Here is a 13,188-nt window from a genome sequence, read left to right on the forward strand (position 1 = left end):
TTCCTCAAAATTATAAGAGTAGAAGGATATCAAAGTTCGCGAAAATGGAAGTAGAGATCATTTCCAAAGAAGCTATTAAACCCTCTAAACCAACCCCATCACACCGTAAATTACACAAACTCTCCAGCCTAGACCAACTCTCACCTAGCATCTATGTTCCCGTCCTCTTGTTCTACCGTGCCCCTTCGACACCTCACGATCGTGTTAGCCTATCTTCACAACTAAAGAGCTCACTTTCGGAGACATTAACTCATTGCTACCCATTTGCTGGAAAGGTGATCAAAGACGGTGTACATATCGACTGTGATGATAAGGGAGCTCTATTCTTAGAGGCCCGGGCTAAGAACAACCTTGTTGATATCCTTACATTGCCAAAACTCGAGGCCTTAAGCGTGCTCTTCCCTGATGATTTACAGTGGAAGAGCTCGAAAAATTCGAGTGTTTTGGCTGTCCAAGTTTGCAACTTTGATTGTGGAGGTTTGTCCATTGGCATTTGCATTTCACGCAAAATTGCAGATGCTTGTACCATATTTACCTTCCTCAACGATTGGGCTACGTATGCTCGAAAAACTGGTGAGTCGATATTTTAATTAGTAACATTACCATAATGTTATAGAGGATCGATGTGAGAGGATAACATTGTCACTTGTTGTTACTGTAACAGGAAATAGTGGCCTTCCATCAATTTGCCCTTTGTCCAACACAGCATTATCGATATTCCCTCCTAGTGATCAAATTGTCGTACCAGAGCTTGAATTTACGATAGCCAATGTCGTCACAAGGAGATATGTTTTCCATTCAACAAAGATATCAGAGCTCAAAGCTAACATAGTGTCCAACTCGAAAATCCTAGAAAACCCAACTCGTGTTGAGGTTGTAACATCACTCATATAAAAATCCGTAATTCAAGCAAATAAAATTCGATCTCTTGGCTTAGTAAAGACATATATGCTAGCTCAAACGGTAAACATGCGTCCTTTAATGGTTCCATCATTGCCAAGAAATACTATTGGCAACATAGATTGGTACTTCCTGGTGATGATCACAGACAATGATGACATAAGTCTAGAATCATTGGCAACCCAAATGAGGGATCATTTTTGAAATTATGTGACGCTGCTAGAAATGTTGGAGAGAAAGGATGGCTTTTGATATCGGGTAAGTTAGAAAACGATGGTGAGCATAGCCAGGATGATGCTTACAAATTTAGCAGCTGGTGCAGGTACCCTATATACGAAGTGGATTTGGGTGGGGAAGCCCTATATGGGTTAGCACTGCTGAGTATCCTTACAAAAACAGTGTTATTATGATAGATAGCAAAGATGGAGAGGGGATTGAAGCATGGGTGACCTTGGATGAAGAAGTTATGTATGTGTTTCAAAGTGATGAGGAACTTCTCAAGTTTGCATCCTTAAATCCAAGCATTTACGACAATATGCAAAATTGAGAATTTGGGTTTGTATAAATGGTGAAATTATTGATGTTAAATAGGGTAGTAAATGATTCGAGTCAGAGCAAGTTTTAGTTGGTTTGAGCTAAGCTTGATGAGAATTATGAGTGTTTTCGACCTAGCTCAAGCTTCAATAAGCTTTTAGAATTCTTATTTGAGCTATGAAAGAACGGAGGGAGTAAGTGCCGGTTATCTTGATTAGCAAATGCATGATAAGCAATTACAAATTCCATACATAATACAGGAAACAAAGATTTACCCTATAAAACGTGACAAAAACTTGATTCAAAAAACTTAAAAATCATTTAGCACAAAGAATATTGATCACATTCTTAACAAGATACCCTTTCTTGCCCTTAAGAAACTCCCTAACACCCTTCTCATCCCCTACAAAACCCAAACCTTTCATCTCCTTGAAAAACTCTTTTCCCTCCAACTCCTTCCCCTCCCTCACAAACGCCTCGAAAACCGCCACACAAACCCCGGCATTCGGCCTCATCCCCTTCCCCAACATCTCCAACACATACTCCGTAGCCTCAGCAAGCATCCCGCCCGCGGCAAGCGCCTTGATCAACACACTATAAGTATAAACATTAGGAAGAACCCCAGATGACAACATCCTAAAAAACACCTTTTCAGCCTCCTTGCATTGTCCAGCATTAGCATAAGCCTCAATAACAGCAGTGTAAGCCACCACATCAGGCAATTTCCCTTTCTCTTTAATCTCCTTAAACATTTCCAACGTTTCATGGGTTAAACCATTGTTAGACATTTCGTCGAACATCTTGACTGCATTACTGATTAACCCCTCTGTTCTCATTTTCTGGAAAACTTGCTGTAAGTTCTTGAAATCTTTAGATTCGGGAATGGTGGGTTTGTTGCTAAATGGGTTGTTTTGGGCGGGTTCGGGTTCGGGTTCGGGTTCGGAGGAAGTGAATTGGCGGGTGATGAGGTTAGAAGGGGAAAATAGTGGGGATTTGGAGGTGAAAGAGAGAGGTTTAAGGAGGAGAGAGAAAGAAGAGGGGGAGTTTGATGGGTGAGAAGAGGAGAGACGGCGGAGAAGGTGGCGGAGATGTGGTGGTGCAACTGCCATGGTTTAACAAGGTGGAACTCTGAAAAATAAGTTTTGAGAAGACAATTGGTCAATTGATTTGGTTTTGAAAGGAAGGGAAGGGAAAGCCGCCTTAGCTTGGGAGTCAACGGCGAAATTTTTTGGTCTTTTTTTTTTTTTTTTTTTTTTTTGTATGTATTATTGTTATAAAATACGTAGTACTCCGTATTAAAATATATGAAGTACTCCGTGGTAGGGGTGAGCATAGCAGGGTACCCTGTAAAAATATCGGTACCCGGAACCGGAACCTGTTGCAACAGGTTCCTAAAAATAGGAACCGGAACCGAAACCTGTTGCAACAGGTTCCTAAGAATTGGGAACCGGATTCGGAACCGGAACCTGCAGGTTCCGGTTCCTAAACAGGGTACCCTATTTTTCAAAGTAAGCGTAATAGTTACTTGATAATTGTGACAATTCTATATTTTCAAAAATGGATGTTCACAATAAAAGCTTACAACTTTAGTAAACTGCTTCAAATATAACAAACCAACACTAATTGTCTAGAATATTCAATACCATATAGGTTTCAGTTTCATGTATCCTATAGGGAACATGTACTAACAGGGTACCCTACAGGTTCTAGGTCCAAAATTTTATTACCCGGAACCGGAACCTGTTGCAACAGGTTCCTAATTTTATTACCCGGAACCGGAACCTGTTCAACAGGTTCCGGGTTTGGAACCTGCGGTTCCGAACAGGTTCCGATTCCACATCAGGGTACCCTGAATTTTTGCTCACCCCTACTCCGTGGTGTTTTACAATACTGTTTTGCATACTAAAATAGTCGTATCACATACTATTATTAATCGATATTGTACACTAATATTATTAAGCCTATCTTCACTCAAGCTTGAGACCTAATGTGTTTGAATTGATAAACAAAAGGAAAAAGCAAAATTTACTACAGTATCTATAAATGAGGCTATTTGCTGATGACCAGACTGAGCGAGGTAATTGTAGTCCTATTAGCTTCTATGTAGATATGACTGGAATTGTATGACTAGTTACCTAACGTTATCCATTAGGAACTTGATTGAGTAGAGTATTTATGCACTCTCTCCATTTTTTTGCAAGTGCAATGTTTTGAATTTGACTGTGAGAAGACCATAACTCTTAGGTATACTTGTAGGTACTACTTTGTATTGTGATCCTAAATCACAACTCTTACATAAGTAGAGTTATTGTACAGAACCTATGAAATTGAGTTGATACTTGATAGTGGTTCAAAGTTTATAGACTAATAATTATTTAAAAGAAAAAAAAAAAAAAAAAAAAAAAAAAAAAAAAAAAACTATCAATAATTCTTTGTGGGCTACAATTATCGTGCCACGTGTTTAATGGATATATTACAAAAATTCGGAAAGAAATGAAAATTCCTCTTTAACAAAAAGTAAAGGCTATGGTCTATGGATAAGCAAAAGTAGGCTGATTTGTCAAACTTTCAACCTCCAAAATTACAACAACAAAACCAACGCAGTTGAGTTTTAGCACAGAAGAAGACCAATTTCTAAAGAAAAAGAGAGAATTTTGCTTAAAAATGGAGGTGGGTATGTCTTTAAACCCTCTAATTAGACTACCAATGAAGTCAAGCTCAAGAACATTTGATGAATCTTCATCAATTATCAGGCACTCTTTCATTTCTACAAGAACAAAAAACCCAAATTTACAGAAAGGGCGAAATCTGCAATTTGTGGTGGAAGCCAAGGGTAAAAAGGGAATGAGTTCTCGCCTTCTTCAACGCCAACCTCCTCCTCCTTTGCCCAAGATTGAAGATGATGGCAATCCTCGTTTTGTCATCTTCATTCGTATGGCCAATGTCTGCTCTTTCTCTCATCTCTGTTTTTAATTTTAGTATTTATGTTTTTTTGTTTCGATTAGTTTCGAACTGTGTGTATGTCAAATCATGCTCTCGAGTTTATGATCTAAGCGTCACATATTTAAGTTTTGTGTGTTAAAGATGTCGACTTTCACTGTTTTTGTTAGGTGGGTACTTGAAATTTCCTTTTATTTTGAGCAGTATGTTATTGATTGGGCATGATGTCATATCATGCTATTGAGTGTAGGATCTAATTGTTGAATATTTGATTATTTTGTGCTAAAGATATTGACTTATATTCTTTTGTAAGTGGGTACTTGAAATTTTCTTTAACCATCAAAGTTCACAAAATCCCAAGTGGTTGATTGGATATTTTGAAATTTTTGTAGCCGTGATACTTTGTGGTTGAAGCAGAGATGATGATGTTATTAGACTTATTGGACAGGCTTGATGGAATCGTTGCGAGTTTTCAGTTTTGTAAAAATTAATGTGTAGAGTTTTAAGTAGTGTCTATGTATTGACTTCTTACCTAGTGATGAAGGGTCTATGTTACTCATAATTCAAGTGTAGGACACGGCTATTTTATGACTATTTTGCCTGATTTTGGCCTAAATTGAAGTTACTTGCATTTGACATTGGTACTTGAGGTAAAATGAGGTAAAATGAAGAGTTGAAGTAACAATCAACTGTTGTCGCAGAGGGCATTTTAGGTTGTTTATTTCAAATGTTTATTTTAGGTTGTTTAGAGTTGTGGTAATCGTTATCATTGTTTGCCCATTAGTGTCTTTTACCTAGTATATTGTACTTGTTCATTTTGGTTACCTTTTCATCAAATAATTGGCATCATATATTGGGCAGGTATACCTATGGTACCCTCTTAATCTAGTTACTGGTGGTACAACTGCAAAGATTATGGTTGCTGCAAAAGATAATATCCTCGGGAAATACATTTACAAGGATACAATTGCTAGAAATCTTGCAGCAGTGGTTTATAGAGTAAGTTCTCTGATCATTGTCTTTGATCTTGAAATTAGCACTATTCCTGTACAATTTGCCTTGGATGTGTGAACTTTGCAAGAACAAACAATAATAACAACCTTCTCATGTGATTCATGTCGAGGCAAAGTCTGAGCAGGTCCAAATTTACACTACCTGTACATGAACCCTAAGTGAAAAATTCTATAGAGGTTGTAAGCAGTCCGCTGGTCTAAATATACATTTATAAAGAATAATTGGTTCTTCATAGCAAATAGTACCTAAAAGCGTTGTTAGAGGACCAACTTAACCAAAAGCTTAAGCTAATGGTTGAGGCCCAGGAATATGTTTTATACTCTATCACTCCCCCTCACATGAAAGGCTCTTTGGGCTTGAAATGTGGATGCAACACAGGCCCACTCATACCTAGTGCGAATTAATTCCACTTTGAAGGAGGGGTGGATGAGATTCGAACCCGTGACCTTTGTGTCACGCTGGCTCTGATACCATGTTAAAGGACCAACTTAACCAAAAGCTTAAGCTAATGGTTGAGGCCCAGGAATATGTTTTATACTCTATCAAGCGTGATGTGGTAAGTTTAGATGTTAAAAATTGCAAGTCTCAAGTTGCTGGTCACTGAGGCACTTAAAGATTATTGAAAAGAGCAGTGGACAACTGGGGTGTGGCTTAATCTTCGTATTAATTTACTCTATATTCCTTTTTTATTGCCACATTGAATCTTTATTACTACAGACCTGAAGTAAAGCTAATGATGTTCAGTTACTCTAAGTAGGCAAAGATATAATCAGATTCTTAAAAGTTAGTCAGGAAGTAAGTCATCTGTCATATAAAGATTAGAAGATATTATACATACTGCCAAACTTAAATGTTCCACTTGAATGGGCTTAGACGAACTCATATTGTGCGGTTCCATCTATATTTGCTCTTCATACTCTTTGTTGTATCTTGTGTTTATTCAGAGATTATGCTCTCGTATTTTTGTATTTGTTACTCCTTACTCTGTATCTATTTAGGTTTTTATTGATCAGTGAAGAACCTGCTTCTCTTTTCCTTCTCGCTTTTCTAGTTGCTATTGCTGTTATCCTAGTTTTGCGGTTTTGCCTATAAAATTGGATGCTGAAACATGTTCTGTATCTATTAGTATCTGCATTCTTTCAAATTAGATTTTCCTTATAGTCAGCAGGATTGCAACACTCACTCTTTATACATCTGAGGCGCATTTATTCAGATATGCCCCCCTAATACTTGTTATATGTGCTTGTTCAGGATGAGAAGGAGTTAATAAAGATTGCACAGAAGCAATTCCGTATTTTGAGGAACGCAACTGAATTCAGATATGGCTACAAGCTTGTTGTAATGTTTCTGCAGCCATCACTTAGCTAGCTTGATATTTCCTACTCAAACATCCTTTTTCCTTATATTGGTTGATGCAACTTTCTAAACCTTTTTACCTCAATGCATTAGAGTTAATTTTCTGATCATTGTTTATAAATGCAGGAAAATTGTGATATAAAAACGGCTCTTACTCCTAAAAATGTTATTGAGGTAACTTATTGCTTTGTAATTATTTACTCTGTATTTCCATATTTTGAACAACAAATAATAGAAGATAAATAGGTCCGAGAACATTGATGCTTGTTGGGACTTGACTCCAGACCCCGAAGTCAAGAGTAACAAGTCTTACTAAGCAGACAAAATCACGCTTAATTACTTCTTGTTCTGTGTACCTAGAACAGACTTGTACTTCTAATGATAGATCTGAAAAAATTTCATGTTTTGTGAGGGGGCTGGGCTGAATTTGTAGTGTTTGAAGACGTCCAGTAGCTCTTTTTTATTAGTGATCTGTTACTGCTGCTGATGGAATTTCACTTTTCTGTTCAGCTGCCGACTCAAGATCAGCTCAAGACGGTGGTTGATAAGGTTAAAGACTTCTTTGGAGATGCGAAGGAATCCTTTGGTAAGCTGACAACATTAAACACAACCTCTGAAGAAGGGGCAGAGGAAGCTTCAGCAGAAAAATCCAAGTGAGTGTAATTTGTTTGGGAAGTTGAGGGACATCGTATTATCTTCATGTGCATTTTTCCATGTTGTTTGGTCGAAAGGTTGAAATCGATGCTATGAGTCCCATGTAAAGGTGTAACACCATGATATGAGGAGGCACAATGTCCTCCATGTATGATAAAGGAGAGCAGCATTATACGGTTTTTGGTTTTCGACGCTTTGTCCTTGTAATTGCATCAACAGGCAAATGATCTCATTGTACTAATCTTGTAGAAAATTACAGAATTTTTCATACTACAAAAATTTCCTTTTATGTACATGCAGACTTGGTTAATTCTTTCTATTATTGATGAAGCATGCTGAGATTGCTCTGTTTATATTTCATTTTTCTACTAGTTGGACAAAGAATTGTGATTATGAATATGGATTAGATAGTTTTTGCAATAATTTTGTATCAATCTCTAATGCTAAATGACCCTGGAAAGGCTTAATCTTTAGAGAATGACTGTCATACTTTTATGTTCCTTTAAAAAAATAAAAAGATGAACCCAGAAAGTTTTGGCCACTTCAATGATAAACTCTAATTCCTCATCTTTGAGAGGAGTTTGATAAAATTACCACCATCATTAAAAACTTGTAAAAAGTAAAAAAAAATAAATTATATGCATCAATATATTAATGCATCTTGTATACTTGTATAACGGTTGCATACTTGCATTGCACTATACATTTAACATATATATGTGCAGCATCTTCAAATTACATAAAAGTCAAGACATTGTATAGTCGTTTGGTCAATAATTAAAAGATTTTCGCTTAATCGTCAAAACAACTGGGAACAATGATTTTACACAAAGTAATGTGCTCAATCAAATAACTCACTTTTTAAAAATTGATCCACATGAACAAGACAGTATCCTATAAACTACACAAGCAAGACAATTTCTTATAAACTATAACCCTACAAGTACATAGTACTCATTAACTTATGTATAGTACTCATTTACATGTTCAACCTATAATGAGACATATTTTTGAAAAAAAAACAATTACACTTATTTTTTATTTATTTTGGTGTTCCATCCAATTCACTCTTTGAGCTAATCCGAATTCAATGATTAATTCTAGATGGTTAGATTTTAGTTCCCTCCCAATTGTTATTGCGGGGGAAATAGTTATACGAATTACTATAACTCTGGTCCAGTGAGAAGAAAATAAACATTCATGAGAAGTCTAGAAGCTTGATATGCACATGATTTTTAGAACAATTCCAAAAACCCAAAACCCAGAAAAATCTTTGCTTCCAGAAATGTCCACTGGAAACCCCACTAAAACAACTTCTATATATAGCATCTCATAAATTCAAAGTACTGTAACATTATTATATCAGCAAAATCCATCATTATCCAATTTCCCAAATTAACTTTTAATTCATCAATCAAACATGGCTCAATCACTTTCCCAATTTAGCAACACAATCCCCTTTACAAAATCATCTAACACTTTTTGTGGGCATTCTTATTTATACCCAAAAAATTTTCAGCAAAAAAAACCCAGCTTTAATGGAGGAATTAAAGCCATGAAAGCTGATCGAAGGGAAAATCCTGAGTATTTGCAGAAATCTGGATTGAGGAGGAGAGAACCTTCTGCTGCTCCTATTGGTAATTTCATTTAATCATTGGTTATTATTATTTTTTTATTCTTGTTTTTGATTAAATTTATAGATTGGTCATTTTTTAAAAAATAATTTGATCATATTTTTATTTGGGTTTGTCATTTAAAGTTTAGAATTAAGAAGTAGAGAGATCATGTCAAACTATTGAATTAAATTGAAGGAAACTTTAGTTGATTTTAAATATATTTGTTTGATGAGAACACTATAAAACAGAGGAGCTCACTATAAAAATTAATTTGTAGGTACATTGTTTATGCTTTTGTGCTGTAATTGAAATTAATGAAAATTATAGGATTAATTTACTTTTAGCAATTTCTTTGTTTGAAATTTATATTCACTTACAAAGTATTTTGAACTAATCTAGATGTTCGGAAAATATTGTTGCATAGCACGGTTGAATTTCTTAACACGACCATTAGTCCATCAAGGTCTTGAAAGGTCGGTTTAATGTGACAATTAATTTGAGACGGAATGAGTATGTGTATATGTGGGTGGTTAGCCATATGCTTGTATGTTGGATGGTGTCATGCCAAAGTTTCTAGATTTCAATTACAGCCCCATAAAATGTGCTAGACTAATGATTTTTGATTCATTGTGCCCAAACTAATGTAATAATTTGAACTAGAACTTTATGTAAAATGCAATCTTAGAGCTACTCATTTGTAAATTGTAGGTAAGCTTACAATGAATGTGTTACCAATTTCAGGGTTATGGGACAGGTTTCCATCTGCAAGAACAGTGCAACAAATGTTGGATACAATGGACAGGATGATGGAAGACCCGGTTGCATACAACAGCAGTTGGCAGTCTCCACTGCCCAACAACGGAGGCGAGTACGTGCGTGGGCGAACACCATGGGAGATTAAAGAAACTGAGGGTGCATATAAGCTGAGGTTTGACATGCCAGGAATGACTAAAGAAGATGTCAAGCTTTGGGTGGAGGAGAAAATGCTAGTTATCAAGGCCGAAAAGGTGTCGAAAAGTAAGGATGGTCAAGAGAATGGTGCAGTGGAAAATGAAGGAGAGTGGCCTGCTAAGAGCTTTGGTAGGTATAGCAGCCGGATTGCGTTGCCTGAGAACATCGATTTTGAGAAGATCAAAGCTGAAGTTAGAGATGGTGTGCTGTATATAACGATTCCGAAAGCTAGTATTAGTACCAAGGTGCTAAGCATCAATGTGGAATAATGTTGGGTTAACATGATATGATCCTCCCTGCTTGTCTATGCTAGTGTTAACTGTTAAGCAAGTGGTGCAAGTAATTCTATGTACTAGTAGCAGTTTTTGTATCAAATTAGCACTAGTAATATATTCACTACTTTTAGAAGGGAGGGATAATTCTCTAAATTGAATGTTATAAACTTATAATATAGCCATATAGGATTGTATATTTGTAAACTTTGGGGTTCAATGTTAAAACCCGAGAAATGATTGAGGATACATTTCGATATTACAAAAAAAAAACTGTTTGGAACCATACCATTAGTTGGCCAAATACGGATCTTGGTGACCTTGAGTTAATAATGGATGACGTGGTCATGTATGGGTTTGGGTAGCCTTGAATCAATAGTAGATGACATGTTTGAAACAAGTAAAATCAATTGCTAAGAGGTGTAATAGATGGATGTAATTCCTGTGACCTTTAGGGGTCTCATAGGCTTTAAGGGAAGGACTTTAAGGAGTGTTATAACGTCTTTGGTGATCTTGAGTCAATGATGGATGACGTGTTTGTAACTCGTAAAATCAATAGTTAAGAGTTGAAATAGATGGATGCAATTGGCCAAACGCTGTGACCTCTAGTGAATTAGATAACATACTTTTTACTTTTTAGTAATGGTATCATACAAGGCTTGAAAAATATAAATAAAAAAATAATTAAAAGATTACAATACTTGAATTCAGAATATTTTTGGGATTTTTTTAAAAATCAAAACCGAAGAAAAAATGTAAAGTAATAAGGTGATTCTGACTGAAATCAATTTGTGATGAGAATATTTTGGATCTAATCTTCCTCTAATAGTTCAAAGGGACACAAGTTGAATTGGTTATGAATCATAAAACGTCAATAATTATTTATTAAGATCATTTAAGATGTAAGCATGAATTTATTGGATATTAGCCGTACATAATTTCTCTATTATAAAATATTTAAGCATTAATTAAACGTAAAGAAATCACCAAATCTAGCTCATAATCGCTTGGCCAAGTTATATAAAATATACACTATGATTACATTTTTTTTCTTCTTTATGAAATTAAATAGCAACAACGGTCTTTTTTGGATTGAGGTGACCTCAACATCAGAAAGTTCCAAAAATTTGACTATCAATTAAAAACTGTATTAGCCGTTGGGAAGAACTGTTATAGACTGAATTTGGCGCCTGGATAATTCAGCTTAAACAAAATAGAATTATGCATTAGGAAAAAGTTTGTCTAAAGGAGCAAAAAGTTATAATTTTTTTTAAAATTTATTTTCTTGTTTGCTTATAATTGCATTAATTAAAACTCATATACTAATGTACAGAGCATATGAGTAGTTAAATGTGAGAAAATACCAAAAGATAGGTATACTCGGGTGTATAATAATTACTCTAAGTGAAACTTATAATTTGCTTATCTATACACTCGGTATCAATCACATTTATCTTTTTATGATTTACTCCATCCAGTTATTATTTTAAGTTTAGATTTTCTCAATAATGCAAGATACTTTTCAAATTTAGTGAGTTGAACTTTAAAGATATACGATATTATCTCTAATGACATCTGTATCGAGGAAATTGATAGCAAAATTAGTACTGATCAACAACAATAAACACATCAGTTAATTAGCACTATATTCATCCAAAAATAACAGCTGACAAGTTGAGGTGCATCTTTGATAATATGAATTAAATTATTTTTACAAGGTACAAAAAATCAAACAACTAACTTAACTCATAATTCGTCAAGTTAACATGCACAATTTTGAGCTATGTATTAAGTGCTCAACACTTGACCTTTACAAGTTACAGAAGATGTATTATACTTTTTAGTAATGGTTTCAATTTTTTATATTTATTTATTTATTTTATTTATTTATTTTTTCTTTTTTTTTTTTTTTTTGACAAAATAGTAATGGTATCATACCAAACTATGTATATCAAAACTTTTTAATTATGACCAATCACCAATGGTCCAATGGCCAAAGTTCATAAACTTTTATCCAAAATTTTCTTAGAAAACAACTACAAGTATAGGATACCATTGAGATTTTTCTTGAATTTTCAATTTAAATAAACCAATATCCCACCATTTTATTTCTTTATTTTCTCATTAATATGTAAGAGAATCCATCTTAATTTCATTACCAAATACAAAGTATCATAATCAAATAGAATCTCAATTAGATACTTATATTTTTTTTTATCTAAAATCACGAATGTATAATTCTATAATCTTGTAAATAAAATATCAAACAAGATAAATCTTCTATTTTTCTTAACAAAATCTATACTAATATATTAAAAGGCATTATAAAAACGTTCATGTGCCACGTAGATCCTTTGACATTACGCTACATCACAACCACTTATAACAAAATTGTCCAATTAACCATCTTAGCCCATTATCAAGCGTGTTATAAATATGAAAAAAGTGTACATAAATGTAAACCACGTGATTTAATTATTAAAAAATAAAAAACACATTCAATAATATCGATTTCATATTTCAAAATCATTAAAAAAAAATGCCCCAATTGCACGATTATAAAAATAGCAACTCGGGGCAACGCCTAGGCTACTCACTAGTAAAAGTTAAAACTCAATTTTTTTTTTCCTGCTATAAATTAAATAAGATTACACCATAAAAAATGAGATGAAACAATATTTTCTTACTTTAAATGAGAATCAAACCCCTAACAACATTCGTTTTGAGGGAGGCTCAGTTTATCTTCATGTTAAATAAAAATCGTTTATCTAATGGTATTTCTGTAAATTATTCAACAAAATATTTTCGTACATAAATCTAACATTCATGGACCTGTAATTGATAAAAGTTGTTGATTTATTTACCGAAATAGATCAATTAAAAAATCAAAAGAAAAAGAGCTCCTACTATAAATTGAAAAAACAATAAGCAACCAAAAATACTAGAAAGGG

The 13,188-nt window shown here is 34.4% G+C and overlaps 3 protein-coding genes and 1 pseudogene across 3 annotated transcripts; 3 read left to right on the forward strand and 1 right to left on the reverse strand.

Moving 5' to 3' along the window:
* Positions 1-44: 44 nt before the first annotated feature.
* Positions 45-1,447, forward strand: LOC145580644 (akuammiline synthase 1 pseudogene; annotated as a pseudogene).
* Positions 1,448-1,734: 287 nt separating this feature from the next.
* LOC145581662 (uncharacterized) lies at positions 1,735-2,604 on the reverse strand. The gene has a single exon (XM_081638684.1). The coding sequence runs from the start codon at positions 2,541-2,543 to the stop codon at positions 1,752-1,754; it is 792 nt and encodes a 263-aa protein (XP_081494810.1). The 5' UTR covers positions 2,544-2,604; the 3' UTR covers positions 1,735-1,751.
* A 1,365-nt stretch (positions 2,605-3,969) lies between these two features.
* LOC145582749 (protein HHL1, chloroplastic-like) lies at positions 3,970-7,691 on the forward strand. The gene is made up of 5 exons (XM_081639757.1): positions 3,970-4,377; positions 5,236-5,373; positions 6,640-6,726; positions 6,871-6,918; positions 7,255-7,691. The coding sequence occupies exons 1-5, from the start codon at positions 4,099-4,101 to the stop codon at positions 7,399-7,401; spliced, it is 699 nt and encodes a 232-aa protein (XP_081495883.1). The 5' UTR covers positions 3,970-4,098; the 3' UTR covers positions 7,402-7,691.
* A 1,001-nt stretch (positions 7,692-8,692) lies between these two features.
* On the forward strand, positions 8,693-10,416 carry LOC145581663 (small heat shock protein, chloroplastic-like). The gene is made up of 2 exons (XM_081638685.1): positions 8,693-9,035; positions 9,756-10,416. The coding sequence occupies exons 1-2, from the start codon at positions 8,819-8,821 to the stop codon at positions 10,232-10,234; spliced, it is 696 nt and encodes a 231-aa protein (XP_081494811.1). The 5' UTR covers positions 8,693-8,818; the 3' UTR covers positions 10,235-10,416.
* The last annotated feature ends 2,772 nt before the right edge of the window (positions 10,417-13,188 follow it).

This window comes from Chenopodium album, chromosome 15, assembly GCF_948465745.1.
Source record: "Chenopodium album chromosome 15, dcCheAlbu1.1, whole genome shotgun sequence".
Classification (NCBI taxonomy): domain Eukaryota; kingdom Viridiplantae; phylum Streptophyta; class Magnoliopsida; order Caryophyllales; family Amaranthaceae; genus Chenopodium; species Chenopodium album.

Coding starts and splice junctions, on each gene's coding strand:
- LOC145581662 (XM_081638684.1), bottom strand. CDS start 2,543: ATGGCAGTTGCACCACCACATCTCCGCCACCTTCTCCGCCGTCTCTCC.
- LOC145582749 (XM_081639757.1), top strand. CDS start 4,099: ATGGAGGTGGGTATGTCTTTAAACCCTCTAATTAGACTACCAATGAAG. Junction 4,378..5,235: donor TCTTCATTCGTATGGCCAAT/GTCTGCTCTTTC, acceptor TATATTGGGCAG/GTATACCTATGGTACCCTCT. Junction 6,727..6,870: donor GATATGGCTACAAGCTTGTT/GTAATGTTTCTG, acceptor TTATAAATGCAG/GAAAATTGTGATATAAAAAC.
- LOC145581663 (XM_081638685.1), top strand. CDS start 8,819: ATGGCTCAATCACTTTCCCAATTTAGCAACACAATCCCCTTTACAAAA. Junction 9,036..9,755: donor ACCTTCTGCTGCTCCTATTG/GTAATTTCATTT, acceptor TACCAATTTCAG/GGTTATGGGACAGGTTTCCA.